We start from the raw sequence: 16,837 nt of genomic DNA on the forward strand, positions 1-16,837 counted from the left end.
TGAGTGGTAACTTACCTCTATCAAAGAAAAATTATATTTTCTTCATCTTTATTCTTACGATCCGTTGCTATTTTTTCATCTCAAAAACATCAAATTTTTTATCTCCTTCATTCAACATGCGATCTCCGTTTTCTTTGCTCTAGAATCGAATCTTATTTATCATTAAGGGTAAATTACACGCAATTCATCAAGGGTAATGTAGGTTCACCCCTTTTTTTTTTTTGGTCAAGTAGCCTAATGACTAGAGTTCACACAATTTTAATTGTGGAGAAGTGGAGTGTCTGGGGTTCGAACCCCGACCCCTACATATAAAATGTAATATCCCTACCAACTGAGTTAAGCTCACTCGAATTAGGTTCACCCATTTTAATAGTGTATTTTAATAAAAATAAATGCTATTTAAAGAAGAAAAAAAAGGCTTCTCGACTGTTTTACGATACATGTGGCATGTATGCCACTCATCCACTATTTTAGGATTTTCCATATTTTTCTCCCAACCTCCCCCGATATCCGCTCAAAGCTGATTTTGATTGGCTTGTATTCATTCTTGATTATCATTTTTGCTTTATAAAATCTAATAGAAAATGTTTTTCCTTTTTTTTTTTTGACAAGAGAAAATGTTTTTCCTAGTGAGGATAAAGCTATCATTTCAGCCGTTTCATTCTTGGATTTGTCCTAATAACATCATTATTAAATAAATGTCATCGTGAGCTTAGTTCAGTTGGTATGAACAATGCATAATATATACAAGGTCTGGGGTTCGAATCTCAGCTAAAAAAAAAATTATTAAATAAATATTTAGGATATTGAATCATTCCCCCAATCCTTCTATATCATCCTATTTATACATTATTTTAATTAACCAACTATTCTATCTAATCTTAACCACTGCAATTTCCCTTTATTTAGTAAACTAACAATTACCCCCCTTGAAAATTATATTGTCCTTCTGTTATGCTAAATTTGTTATTGTTGGTTGAAAATAAAAGTATATTTAACCCATTTATATATTTATTTATATTGGGTAAATATATTTCTCCAAACTTACTTTGCCATACATAAGTCTCATGACACATTTCATTTTCAACAAAAGAGGAAAAAGAAACAAACTATATTTACGCAAGGAAGAGGAGAAAGAGACGTTTAGTTACTAGTATGGAAAATATTGTGAATGACGAACATAACCCTTGTCTCTGAATTTAATTGCAAATGAACCAATTAGACCCCTCCATTCTTAAATGCAATCTAAGGCCATAAACTCCCCCTCCCTTCTATAAATACTAAGTTCATTTCTCCCTTGTTCTTGCAAAAACACAGAATTTTTCTGGGGAAAATTGTGGCGAGTTTCATGTTCCCTACTTTTGCTTTCCACTTGGTTGAAAATGTGTGTGCAATGAAAAAATTTAGTTCCTTCTATCCAATTTATCTTTTTATCAAGTAGTGTTTTAATTGGTTTTATTGTGTTGTTCCGGTTCTTTATGATTAATGCATTATATTTCAATCTCTTTACTATTCAAGTATTCTATAACTTCCAATTCTTTATGATTCAAACACTTTATTTTAAGTTATTTAGAATAATTGAAATATTTTCAAGTCTTTAATGATTCAAACATTTTATTCCAAGTCCCATGTAATTCAACCATTTTATCTAAACTTCTTATTCTATATCATGTATCTATTTTATTTAATGACTTATTTATGATTCAAAAACTTTATTCATGTGAACATATGTGAAGTTTCAAGCCTCTTGCTATGTCTAAGACATATCAAGATATAGTAAAACATAGATAAATTTATTGAATCATAAATAAATCTTGAAATTAATGAAGTAGTAATTGAATCACAAATAAGAGGTTGAAATAAAACGTGTGAATCATAAAGAAATTGAGATAAAATGATCGAACAATACAACGAGAAATAATATGCTTAAGTGATAAAGAAGTTAAAATAAATTGCTTGAATCACAACAAACTAGAAATCGAATACTTGAATAATAAAATACTCAAAATATGCATACATATGACTGATATGTAACTTGGACAAAAACAAAAACATCATTGAAACAATGCTTGAATGTGGTAAATGGGTTAAAGGAATAAAAGTTTTTCACCTAGAAACACTTATATTTTCAACCAAGTGGAAAGGTGTGAAGAAGAAAATCACCGTAACTTTCATTCAAAAATATTTTAAGTGTCTTTTTAAAAAAACTTTTGCCAAAAAAAGTCCGCATCCTCGTGCGTTTTATCATAAGCTAGTTTATGAGTTGTGGGTAGGAAGAATGATAATGGGTACCTTATGGGTAGGATACTACATTGCCCTTTCCCCATACCCTATGAATACCTAAGTGCCCATACCCGCATCCATTACCCGCACTTTAGCTATGAAAAGATAGTAAAAACATCACAATTGAAATATCTCAATTTTGATTGTTAAAAAAAAAATAAATAACATAACTTTCATTCAAAAATATTTCAAGTGTTTTTTTAAGAAAAAAAATTGCAAAAAAAAAATCCCGCATCCCCATGCGTTTTATCAGAAGCTTGTCCCTGAGTTATTGAAATTAGAATGGTTTCAAACGTGTTCATTAAGTGTTTTTGCAAAAACAAAGGAAAATGAAATAGTATTTATAGAGGGAGGGCGAATGTATGGCCTGAATTTTCTTTGTGAAGGGAGGAGGGGGCATGGTTCACTTGTATTGAAGTAGCAAGACAAATTGTACGGATGGCCATTGCCACCTTATGATCCAACAATGAACAATACTTGTATGAACATAAGCAAGACAAATTGTGCTTAATATGGATGCACCGCATGCACAAATAAAGTAACTTTTCATTGAAAAAACACTAATTATTTATTAAAAAGTTATATATTTAATATAAAATACAGAAGTTACAAGACAAATTTACCATTTTAAATTTCTTAACGCATGTAAATTTGCATATGATAGAAAAAACAATTCTTCAAAATTTTAGTCCCACCTATGCTAAATGTTTGGATCCGCCCCTGCACATAGGATGAACATTTTAAGAGTATTGTTGTTCACACATTTGGTTTGGCTGAGAAACACGAGTAATTTACCTAAATACCCTTCGGCAGTTAACTGCCGAAATTTTAAAGAACCGGCTGCAGTTAACTGCTGAGGAAAACTTCGGCAGTTAACTGCCGAGGAATTTCAAACCTGAAATTAAATAAGGAAATACACCTAAATTTTCCCTTAATTAAATTTAATTCTTTACTACATGATTCTTTTTATAACGTTGTTGATTTCATTCATATAATTTTGTTGTCATAAATGAAGAAATATGAGATCCTAGAATTACATATTCGATCACGTTTCTTACTAGTAATAGAAAATAAGTTTTATTTCTACAAAAAAAAGAGGTTTTATTAATAGGATAATTACAAATATAATTATTTGAAAGAGAGATGGATAATATCTAAAATATTATAAAGTAATAATAAGTTAGTCAAACCTATAAATAATGACAGACATCAATGAAATTAATTATAAATATAATTATTCTATCATTTATAATGTTTTTTGTTGTTGCATTTTTTTTATTGAATCACCATTTTAGGTCCATTAATTATCGATGGCAAACATTTTTATTTTTTGTTGTTGCGTTTTTTCATGTTAATTAAAGTAATAATATATGAAATATTAGTATAAAGTAATGATAGGTTAGTCAAACCTATGAATAATGACAGACATCAATGAAATTAATTACTAATAATTACAAATATAATTATTATATCATTTGTAACGTTTTTGTTGTTGCATTTTTTTTATTGAATCGTCATTTTAGGTCAATTAACTACCGATTGGAGATATTATTCATCTCTCATATTTTTTCATTTATGGCAACAAAATCATATGAATGAAATTATAAAAATAATTATGTTTAATTCCTTAAAAGGATTAAAGAATTAAATTTAATTAAGGAAAATTTAGGTGTATTTTCTTATTTAATTTCAGGTTTGAAATTCCTCGGCATTTAACTGCCGAAATTTTGCTCGGCAGTTAACTACAACCATTCTTTAAAATTTCGGCAGTTAACTGCCGAGGAGTATTTGAGTAATTTACTCACCTCCACCGAAACCCTAACTTCATCACCACTACCCACTCTCACCTTCGATCTCATTGCTGAAATTCTATATATGCAGACTATCCGTAAAGCATCTCCTTCAACTTCGCTGTCTCAACAACTCCTTGTTTTGGGTACGGATTATTGGAGAAGGATAGAGGACTTTCCATATTCTGGTTATGTCAATTGTGTAGGAACATTTGTTAGTGGCACAATCAATTGGTTTGCATTTGGTGATTTGGATGAGTATGCTATTGTTTCGCTTGATTTGAAGAAGGAGACGTATCAAAATATTACACCTCCTGATTTGGAGAAGGATTTATGGACCTTGGGGGTGGTGAGGGATTGTTTGTGTACCTTTGCACGTAGTAAGATGTTATTGGATGTTTGGATTATGAAGGAGTATGGTAATAAAGAGTCTTGGATTAAATTGTACAATGTTCCTTACATGGAAGATCGAGGTTTGTGTGCCTATACAAAAGCTTTATATATTTCTGATGATGAGAAACTGCTAATGGATTTTTATGAGGTAGGAAGTAACATATTGAAGTTGGTTGTTTACGATTCCAAAAACGATACTTTGAAGATTCATGAGATTCAAAACATCAATAGATGGATGAATCCTGAAGTCTACATTAAGAGTTTGATATCACCTTGCTCTTAATGTTAGGGTTTGGATGCTATGCTATGTCACTTTAGCATGAGACTCAACCACGACATATATATGGTTAATTTATGTTTGTTATTTATTTTATGAGCTAGATAGAACATTATGGTGTTGTTCGATCCATGTAGTCGATACCACTTAGTGGGATAAGGCTTAACTTTTGTTGCTGTTGTTATTTATTTTATGCATGTTTCGATCATTGTTAATTAATGCTTGATGAAAGAGTTGTTGTCATGTGACTGGAAGGTCACGGATTCAAGTCCTGGAAACAGCATCTTGTCTAAAAAACAGGGTAAGACTGCGTACAATACATCAAATGGTGGGATCCCTTTCCAGACCATGCGTATGCGGGAGCTTTAGTGCACTGGGTTGCCTTTTTTTTTCAATGGTTATTTAGTTTGATTAAGTGTGTGTTGGAAGCAGAATTTAGTGCTTGTATGCTTGCCATAGAAAAGGCTATTGATTTGCAAGTCACTGCTCTATGGATTGAGACTTATTCAATATTGGTTGTCAAAGCTTTCCACAAGTCTGAAGGTGTACCTTGGAGAATGCATTCTAGATGGCATAACTGCATGAAGCTTTGGGGCCATCTCAGGGGCAAAGTTTCTCATGTTCTTAGGGAGAGTAATATGGTGGCTGATGCACTTTGCTAAGAATAATCAAGGGCTAGCAATTCACTCCTCCCAGTGGTGGACTGCTCCACCCTCTTTTGTTTTGCATCTGCTTTTTAGAGACAGTTTAGGTTTACCTTTTAATAGAATTACTATGAACCGATTTGTATAAAGGTTCAAGCGTCTCCTGCATTAAAAAAAAAAATGCGTGTTGGAAAATAGAAAACCACCGTGTAGACAGAAGGTTAATTGGAAGTAATGTGTTGAAGAGTTGATTCACTTCATGTCGAATTCTCTTCAAATGTGGTCTCATCACTAGTGAAGTTTATGACTGCATACTTTGAAGAATTCTTTGAAGCATCCATTACTAATGTAGAACTTGAAAGCAGTGAATCAAATGAGTGTTTTAATGCGAAACCTAGAAAAAGGCCATCTCTAGTGCTAGAATCAGAGGGGCTGAAGATGGAGTTTGGCTGGAGGGAGGATTTGGATATGTTTGGATTTTAGATGTAACCATCACCATTCCATTAAACTGGGGTAAGGTAAGGTATGCTATACTATATTCCAGATATCTTTGTTATAAGATTTTATTAAAAATAATTGTATCTATTTTTTATACTATCTCTTAGATGCGAGGTCTCATATATATCTCAAAATTTCTATCTTGCCTTGTGAGTTCGATCTTTGGCTGTGGGAGAGAAGTTTGCTTCTCTCTCTTTTGATAAGTAAACAATTTTAATGGAGTGTATGGGTAAACTTAGACCTTATCTTGCCTCAATTGCAGGTCTGTATGTCCATTTTCACATTGGTCCCTTTGCTCAAATTGAACTGTACATAAGGTGAAGTATAAAATGAACCTATAAAAATATTGGTTCATGATGGACCAATTTTTTGTACCATTAGATCATATGAATCCACCAAATTTTATCATGGTCTATAAACATCAAATCTCACCCATCTACTCTATAACTCTCATTTACTCTCTACTTTTTTTTCGTCACATATTATTTTTATTTAGCAATACAAGTAGTCTTTTTCTTACGGCACTTGATATTGACCGAGTTTTTATGTAATATATGAATTAATTTATTTTGAAGGGATAAGAATTAAATTTCTTAAAAAAAAAGTATAACATGAATTAAATAAGTATTCAATTGGTTTTCTTTACGAAAAAAAATCTAGTTGTTGTTTCTTATGTTATTAAATAACTTCTTTTTGAATTTTTGTTGTTGTTGTTGTTGTTCTTTCTTTAATATTTTTGTTTTTAATCTTATGGGTTTCTTATATTTTGTTTTGTTTTTAAAATAAAATTGTATACTTAAATATTAATAAAAAAAATCTGATACACGTAAAATAAATCTTAAAACTGAAATATTATAAAAAAAAAACTGAGAATAATTTATTTAATTGAAATAAAATATAAAAATTGAAATGAATTAAACTGAAAATATAATTTAATCAAAATAAATTAATTAAGTATTTTGACCAAAAAAATTAAAAAATTAATTATTAATATGTAAAATATATATTAAATTGATTAATTTAAGTTATTAAATATCTTAAATATTAATTGATTTACATTTTATTAAGAATTACGAATGTTCTTTTATGTCATTTATATTTTATTATGTATTGATGGGTTGTATTTGATGTGGATGGACTATAATAAAAATTGGTAGTTGATTCAATCTAAAGGTTAAAAAAAAATTGGTCCATCTTAACCCAAAATTTCATTGATCCAAGCTAAATGGCGCCCTGTACATAAACTTAAACCTGTTTTTGTATCCTTTTACACAAAGTTTCATGATCATAGTCTTGTTTCGGTTCAGAACTAATAATGTATGATTTCTATCCTTTGTCTGTCTCATCCCACAAAATAGCTTTTAAAGTTAAGATTGTATCAAAATATTTGTGAGCTGAATTATATATGCCATATTTGTCTCCATATGGATCCACGTTGGCATTGATATCTCTTCAATATTACTTTGACGTCTTGATTCTATCGAAGGGATTCTGCTCAATCTCAACTTCATTTTGAATGATTCTAGCATGTTACTTGGAAAAAAGATTACAACTCTTTTTTATCCTAACTATAGTTATGACTGATAGTAATTTGTGTTTACATGTGTGTCGTGTTTTTCTTCCCCATTCCAACAATACAACAATAGATTTTCGAGGAGTGATTCACGTAAAGGATAGGAGAGTGAGAGATTTTCATAATTTTTTGACAGTAAATTTGACTACTTCGTGTTCAATGATTTCTTCATTATTCCAATGCATTTGGGGATCTTTATTTTATTTTTTTATGCTTCTCCAGATGTTTATGAATATGTATGTTTTGTGAGTTCATTTTCAAGAATAGAAATTATTCGGAGATCAAAGGCTAAGAATTGAGTACTTTTAAGTTATACTCTATAATTCGGAAACAATCCAAACACCTTCGTGAGTGAAATCATTGAGTTTCTTGATAACGTGAAGAGAATCAAGAAAATGGTAGAACTTCGAGTTTATACTTTAAGACTAATTTCTTGTAACTCTTCTATTTTTTTGTAAGAGATTCTTTGATAGTGGATTGAAGAGCTCTCTCTCCAATAGACATATGTCAAATTTGGACTGAACTTGGTAAACAAATATCGTTGTGCTTTTTGCAAAAAATTATTTGTGAACATTTTTTTTTTTTTTTATTGTTTGTGCTTGTTTGATTGATGCTAATTTTGCTTCACACATTAAAGTATCGATGTGAGTTTTGATTGAATTCACAACAATTGACGCCTACTGTGGGGCAATAACAACAAATCATTAAACGAGCACCATGGTTACCAAGTGGAATATCGAAAAATTCATCGGACGAAGATGAAGATGCAAGCAGTCTTCATGTTCCAACAAAAGTGTGCAGGCACCGACTGTTGAGGCTGCATTGTCTGCTGCCATGTCAAAAGCAGACAAAACTAAGATGGTGCACAAGGCGAGAAGTGTCATTGTTTTGTGCCTCTAAGATAAAGTTTTGAGAGAAATCGTGAAGTAACCACAACAACATCTTGGGCAAGGTTGGATTTGTTGTATATGCCCCAGATGTTGGCTCATAGGCAATTCTTGAAACTAAATCTTATTTACTAAAAAGTGTCTGCGAAAGTAAATTTTTATTTTTTTAATTTTATTATTCGTAATAGTAAATACAAATTATTTTTTAGAATAAAATGTAAAAAATTTAGTATGAAATTATTATTTTTATTATGAAATGATATTTTCTAAAACATAAAAGTCCACAAATAATTCTTTATTTTATAAAAATAAACATTAATTTATTGATCTAAAAAAAAACCGATGTATGATGTATCAATACACTTCAATTTACGAACGTACTAGTAAAAGCTCCCTATTTACATACATGTATCAAACATAAGAATGTTAAATTATCATCCTTACTTTCTCTTTGGTAAACTTAAAACAAACACACATTTAAAAATTTATTAAAAAAAAAAAAAACTTCAAAAAATAAATGACATAATGGAAAACCAATCCATGGTCTCTATTGTACCTCATCATCAATTATATCATCCACTCATTATCATTGCTTATGATACTCTTCTTCATCACAACTACTAAGTGATAAGAAAAAAAAAGAAAAGAAAGAAAGAAACTTGATGATGATGACAATGAAGGCCTCAGCATCCATTTGTAGTAACAGCTTGATCTTCTCTTCTCCTCCCTCAACACAAAACTCTCACACTTTCTCACCTTTTCTGGTCAAATCCATGGCTACTCCCAAACCAGTTACTGTCACTTCTAAAAAGGTCAGTGTAAAACAATAACTATATTATTACTTGTTATTATGATTTTTGATGATTTACATAATTGCTTTTATTCCTTTTATGCAAAATATTATGCTGTGTGGAACTGGAACATGTCTATAATATTATATTATTTACCACTTTAATTATGAGAAAGGTTGAAAAACTAGCTCTTATAATATTATAAAACGTATGTGAAATTTAACAATATGTGACATCGGTTGTTATGGGAGTTAATTGATCTTTAAGAAACAAACTTGTATAAAACTTTTGTCGCGTAAGTACAACTCATATGGTAAAAGACTGAGGAGACATTTGATTTTCTCAGAGGCGGGTTTGAACTTCCAATTCCCTACTTATCAACACTTCGTGTGTGTGTGAGTTTTGTCGCTTGCTGGACTATTTAGGGAAAATAAAGGAACTATACTGTCAAAAAATTTCAATAATTTAACCATTAGCCTACGTAGAAATTTTACTTTGTCAGGCTTTTAAGTAGGCTAACACGCCAGGCCTTCGAAAAGGTCAGACAAGTACTAAAAATGGTGTATGATAGTGAATTTATCACGTTTAGAATTTAAATTTTTTAACAGACCAGGCATATTTAAACAAAGCATTTCTAAATATGGCATTATGTAAAACATGTTTTTTGAGAAAATTCTATGGTGGTCCAGTTAGATAGGTGTCCAAGGTGGATTAACACTTGAAAATAACCCGAAACTATGACTCATGGTACTTGTCGGAAGTAGAAACTCATGATCCTCTTTGTCTTCATGAGTGAGACGGTGACTTGATTGATACTAGTTCGAAAAAAACATATGGGAAAACGAATGAGCCAACAAAACTCAACTCATATTCGTTTTTCTATGTTTTGGTAGAACACGCACCAATCAAGTCACCATATCACCTATGACAGCAACGATGACTGTGATTTTCTACTTCCAAGATCAACATCGGTTGTCATTGGTATCTCTACGATAATTTTCAAGTGGTCTACCGTAGAACCAGCCTGTTTTTTGGGGAGAAAAGTTTTATTTCTTACAGTAACTAAGTCACTAGCACAATTGCAGAATTCAACTGTATTCCCACTTGGGGAAAAACCTAGGAGTGCTGTAACATCGACACAATCCGTTAAACTCCTCACAAGAATGGAGCAACTGAGACTGTTAACCAAGGCAGAGAAAGCAGGTTTATTATCGGCAGCCGAGAAAGCAGGATTATCTCTCTCAACAATAGAGAAACTTGGTCTCCTTTCAAAAGCAGAAGAACTTGGTGTTTTATCAGCTGCTACTGATCCATCAACTCCAGGATCACTCTTCACACTCAGCTTTGTTTTGCTTCTTTTAGGTCCTTTGTTTGTTTATCTTGTTCCCGAAGATAATGTTGTCGAGGTTGGATTGCAGGCTGTGGTTGCTTTGATCTGTGTTGTTGGTGGTTCTGCTGGTTTTGCTGGTTCAAGTTTTGTATCCAACTTGCAGAAAATAAAATAAATTTGATTTCTCTCTTATGGTTTTTATATTAGTCCTTTGTTATCTTATTGTATTATGATGTGAAAAGTGAAGAAATAATGAATGAATTCATTGATTGATTTGTGAATGATTCAAAGATTTATATATGGAAATGGAACAAACAGAAAATGTAACTAAATAAACAGAATTAACTGATTCTGTTATTAGATTTAACATTTTTATGTTCTCTATAAGAATTGTTTCACTTGTGTGGTGTTGTTATGAATTACAACCTATGAAACAATGACTCGGATATGGACATGAAACGGACAGACATATCAACACCGATAATAGTTTGAGAAAAATGACATAATTCAATGTAATTGTATGTGTCAGAGTCGTGTCGGACATGATTTGTATCCAACACCAGGACACACCTAATACGATGAGTATTTGTGCTTCAGAGATTATAACCATACCATGTCATCTTGGAAAGATGTTAGAATCAATGTTTTAAAAATCTAACTGAACCCGACGGTTGAACCATTAGCCGGCACTATATATGGTTCAGTTATTCGAGAAGTTTGGTGGTGGTTTGAAGCGGTTGAACCATAACCCTGAGGTTTCGCCAGTTCTATGTCCGGTTCGATTCTAAAACATCGGTTAGACTTGAACTCTTTTAGGTTGAAGCCCTTGAGAGCTCTCCTTGGTGTCTGATTTCATTTCTGCCAAACTCTTTTAGCTTATAGCAGTTATTTTATCCTAAACAACAATGATAAATGAAATTAATTTTAACAATATTCATTTAGACCTTAAGTAGATCATAAAATGCAGTTATATTATAACTCAGAGATATCACTGAGATGCTTAAAAATAGTATAATTAAAACTCAGAAGTAATTGTTACTATATTTCAGGTTATACTGGTCTTTTGCTTTTCTATTTAACATGATAGAAAATATAAACTAAATTAAAAATGATTTTAGTTACTGCAATTGTTATGTTTTTTGGTTTTAGTCAATGTAAGCTTTTTTTTTTTTAGTTTCTGACATCATACATGACCTAATAAAATCACAGTTACGTGATTTATTAAGCTGACATCAGAGACTAAAAATAACCTATTTAAATTTGCATTTATTAAAAAAAAAATCGCAATAACTCCTATTATTCTAATGAGAAATGATATTTGTACAACCATTTTGCTACAACTTTTTGACAACTTTCTTTCTCATACTCACATGATGTTATCCTCACTCTTCCTTTTTCTCTCTCCATTTTTTTTAACCAATCAAAAGAGAGAAAAATAAAGTTGTCATTAAATGGATGTACACATATCATTGCTATGTTCTAATTATACAAAGTTTTTCATACATGGTCAAAGACAAACAAGCCAATAATTTTAGATTGAGACTACACGTTCTTTAGCCCAATCTTGTTTCACATAATTACAAATCATAACTCATAAGTAAGCTAACCATTTAATGGATGAAGAGGTTGCTAATAATTGTGTGGCTTTATCAAGTCACAGTTAATGGTAGTAGGTAGTCATAATAGATGTAGCATCTATGTGAAAAAACACCATTATACAGTCCTTCATAAGGAAATCAATCTCTGACCAAAATCATACTCCATACATAGAATTTTTTGGGAAAAAAAAAGGCTAAATTGCATTTTTAGTCCCTTAACTATTTATGTAGTATTGTTTTGGTCTCTTAATTAAAATTCGATTTATTTTGGTCCTTTAACTTTTCTCTGTTACACATTTTGGTTCTTTCCGTTAGTTTTAATTCAAAAACGTTAGGTTTTCTTCATTTTCTTCTGAAATTTTTCTGAAATTCTTGTTGTTGAAGGTGGATGGAGATTAAACACATGTTAATGTTGTTCAATAGTATGACTATGTTGCTGAATAGTATGACTTGGAACATTGACATGACCAAATTTGGAATAAATTTTCAATGCCTATTGGCTTATGTAAACGAAACACATCAAAGTTTATGAAAATGAAAGACTGAAAGAGTATCATAAGACACTAAATTATACAAGGATTTAATCATAGCGGATACATATGATTTCATTGGTGCATCATCCTTAGTTGCAGGAATTGACTCATTATTCATAATAATGGACTTCAGAAAATGCTTAGTTGGTCACAACTATTTAGACACTTTATTTGACAAAAGATAAAATGGAAAAATAATAAAATATTATATATTTTTATCTTTATGTGTTACATCTAAATAATGTGTCTAAATACTAGTGACTGTGTAAGACTTCTTCATGAATTTAAATCATAAGAGATTGACAAACCGTAACCCGTAAGTGTAGCTCAGTTGGTAGCTACCAGGGATAATATTTACAGGGGCTGAGGTTCGATCCTCAGATTTTCCTCTTCTCTACAATTTGAAAAGTGTGTGATCGCACTAGGCTATTGAAACTAAAAAAAAAAAAAAAAAAAAAGATTGACAAATCGTGCAACAAACTTGTTAGCCTAAAGTAAAGGCTTTAAATAAAATTTAATACAATTTAACCTTACTATACAAAATAAGAAGAATAACAATTAAAATAATATGAAGACTATACAAATCGAACTCGCAATCTTTAATTAGTCCTTCAAAAAAAAATCTTTAATTATAATTAGAGGCCTTATCCAATTAGGTCAAAAACCCTTTTTAACATAAGTTTGCACAAGATATCTAGGAGCCTATGTAGTATGTATAGAAATATGCACGAAGCAATCACAAACTTTTATGTTTGAACAAAATTAACCAGTCAAAGAGAAGTTTGAAGAAAATTAAATCACAATAGTACATATTTATGTGAAGAAAAGTCACAAAATAAATTTCTGGCATATCCTACTACCTAAACATTTTCATTGATGGCATTATTTAAGAATCGTTTTAAAAATAATAGGCTTTATCACATGGTCATCTTATATAGAATTCCAGTCAAATTTGAGACATCTTCAAATATTAACTTCTCTTTATAATCTTCATAATTCAGTGAAATAATTTCTGTCATTTAGCAAGTGCTCTAACAATTATTTCCTTTCAATTTTCTAAGTTTCAAATAAACCAAAATAAGTTGGGCATTAAGTTTGGTAATATAAAAATAGCTTGGTCAAAAGTACTCAATGAACTAGTCCTAATTAAATGTACTATACACTAAAATGGGAATTATTCAGAAATTGAATTGTTGATTTTTCTTGTCACGTATTATATTTTTGTCCCTACAATAATTTTTTATGGTTGGTTCCATACACGTTTTATTGGCATAAGAGCTGATGATGAGTTCATGCATTCTCATCACATGAGTCACTAGAGATATGTTTGCCATAATGACTAAGGAAAGTCACAACTTTAATTTAGGTATTTATGTTGCTACATTTTTTTAAAGTACTACTTAATTTAATGTAATGTATATTTGATTTTGTGCATAAAAAAAAAAAAAATCAAATGAAAGGGAAGAATCCACTTTATTTGCTCCTCAAATATTTTGATAAAAAATAATCACTGTTAAATGATGGTGAAAACTTCGTATCTATTACAACGTAACCCAACGTAAATTATGATATATATTTTTATGTGATGCTTTTTGTTGTTTTTTCTATTGCTTTTTGTGTAGAACTTAGATGCATTAGAAGCAAATTTATTAAAATAAACATAAAGGGTACACCTAGTAGTTCTAAACCCTTATAATTATTGATTGATGAAAATTAAAGTTCAGTGTTGATGGGATGTCCTTGATCAACGCTAATTAGGAGTTGATGCATTACGTATCAAAAATTAAAGTTTAATGTTGACAGAATCATTATGCTAGTTGTTGACACTATTTTGGAGCTGATGTATTATGTACGAAAATCTAGAACTCATGTAAGAATTAAATCATCAAGATCGAGTTATTATATGAAATTAAAACACACGTATTTGAATAAGCCATATTCATGATTACCCAGACTCACCGAGATTTAGGACAAGAGTCTTCCTTTACATTTCACGTGCTTCAGACTTCTGGTCCTGGAAAACCACTAAAAAGAAGAATTATTAGAGTGATCGCAAAGGAGACCTAGCATTTATGTTTATAAACTTACAACCCTAGGTATCTACCACCCATCATGGACCCTAATGTTTGAGCATACACTATGTTTTTACACAAATCATATTAGGTGTTCAAAAACTAATTATTAATTGATCACTTTTATTATGGCATAAGCATCATCAAATATCAAATAGATCACAAAATCAACCCGTTTTTACTAAGACCAAAACCTAAAATTGCTTGTAGCCCATAAAATGTTAGAAGAAATTATAACATTCTCTGGGCAAAATCAATTGTGTATTTTTACTTTGAAGAAAATATTTTTGAAAACTACTCTTGGAATGATAACAAACTTTCTAACATGACCACTAAATGATCATAAGATGCAACACTTAATTAAGACTTCATGCAACAAATATAAAAATTCTAAAATTAATAAGAGTCTTGATGTTTATAAAGTGATAAATGATGGTTGAAGATGCTAAGGTAGGGCAAGGAATGATGTGTGGAAAAGGGACATGATAGATGGATTGGAGAAGGGGATGAGATAAGAGTTTATAAGGAATAATAGTGTTTTAGTCTTTTTGCACTTAAGTGGAAAGTAGCAAAATGAAGTGTGGGATGTGACAATAATATGATCCAATTTTATTGGGCTTAACTTGCCCATTTACACAATTTTTGTTTATTGGGCCTCACCATGTATAAAATAATTACGATTTTTGCTCTTGCACAAAACACTCGCGCCGTGCAGCCATTCCGAAAATGCCCATGCGCTAGTTAACTAGGACAAGTGTTAATTTTTGCGCTACTAATTAACTAACGTTGTGTGAGTTAACTAACACTGTGTTAATTAACTCACACTACATGTTTTAAACAAGGCAGAACACCTCATTTCCTCATTTCTCATCTAAAATCTCAAAAAATCTCTCTCAAATCACCCAAATCCAAAATTCGTTCAAGTTCAAATCAAACAACACTCCAATAACAAGTAAGTTTTCATAATCAAACACCATTAACCTTTTATGTTTATACATTAGTTTTTTTTCTCTTAAATTATAAATTTTTTAGATTTAGGGTTTGTTTAAATTTTGGTTTTTTTGGCAAGAAATCATACAATGTTTTCATGAAAATGACTTGTGTTGCTTAAAAGTTTAGATTTTTGCATGTTTATGTTGTAGTTTTGAGTTTTCGAGAATTTTTTTAGATTTAGGGTTTGTTTAAATTTTGATTTTGCTTGCAAGAAATGATACAATGTTACATGTAAATGACTTATGTTGCTTAATTGTGTTTGGATGTTTGCATGTTAATGTTGTTGTTATGACTTTTAGGGTTTATGTATAATGTTTACTCCAAGTGTTTGATGAAATGTTTGAATGAGTTTTTCATTGATTGTTTTTAATTTCTTATGGTGTAGATTTGAAGCAATGGCCGGGTGGATCGACGTTCATGCACAATTCAACGGCGGAGAACCTCAGAGGTTGAAGGTCCGTTGCCTTGGTGTAACGTTAAGAGGTCTCAAGGAAGAACTGAATGAATTCAACTAGGTAGTCAACCCCGGAGACACAAGGAGGGTGGAATACGTTCGGCATAAACGTCCAACACTCGATGAGGGGGAGGGTATCATTTAGTTGGGTGGAATTAACAAACGACGAAAATGTGACGAGCATGTTTTGGGAGCACAACATGTTCCAGTGGATCGATATGCGGGTAAAGTTGCTAAGATCAACTGAAGATATTATCAACAATCTGATTCCGCTAGAAGATCGTCATTAGGTACGGAATGAATGCACCTTCTAACTACAACAATTGTCTTCCTTTGAATGAGGTAATTCAAACTTGCCAAACGGCAAGACTCCAACATTCGATCGACATTTCTATTGTTCCTTTCAAAAGATTAAATTCTTGTTAGGCCGGTTTAAATGATGGTAATCAAGTGTCAAGGAATGCACCTCATTCTTTTGACACTTGAATACCATCATTTAATCTCAGCCTAACAAGAATTTAAACTTTTGAATGGAACAATAGAAACGCGGATCGAATGTTGGAGTCTTGCTGTTTGGCAAGTTTGAATTTACCCTATTCAGGGGTAAGAAAATTGTTGTACAAACGTTCGGTATAAATGTCCAGTTGATCGATATACGTGTAACTTTGATGAGATCAACTAAAGATTTTATCAACAGTCTTATTTCGCCAGAAGATCGTGA

General features: G+C 31.2%; 2 protein-coding genes across 2 annotated transcripts; both read left to right on the forward strand.

Moving 5' to 3' along the window:
• Positions 1-4,158: 4,158 nt before the first annotated feature.
• Positions 4,159-5,405, forward strand: LOC112420056 (uncharacterized). Its single transcript, XM_024778663.1, has 2 exons — positions 4,159-4,546; positions 5,176-5,405. Exons 1-2 carry the CDS (start codon positions 4,159-4,161, stop codon positions 5,403-5,405), a joined length of 618 nt encoding a protein of 205 aa, XP_024634431.1.
• Positions 5,406-8,909: 3,504 nt separating this feature from the next.
• Positions 8,910-10,833, forward strand: LOC11445773 (uncharacterized). Its single transcript, XM_003598958.4, has 2 exons — positions 8,910-9,157; positions 10,222-10,833. Exons 1-2 carry the CDS (start codon positions 9,008-9,010, stop codon positions 10,639-10,641), a joined length of 570 nt encoding a protein of 189 aa, XP_003599006.2. The 5' UTR covers positions 8,910-9,007; the 3' UTR covers positions 10,642-10,833.
• Positions 10,834-16,837: the final 6,004 nt, after the last annotated feature.

The sequence above is a fragment of the Medicago truncatula genome, chromosome 3 (genome assembly GCF_003473485.1).
Source record: "Medicago truncatula cultivar Jemalong A17 chromosome 3, MtrunA17r5.0-ANR, whole genome shotgun sequence".
In the NCBI taxonomy this organism is placed as follows: domain Eukaryota; kingdom Viridiplantae; phylum Streptophyta; class Magnoliopsida; order Fabales; family Fabaceae; genus Medicago; species Medicago truncatula.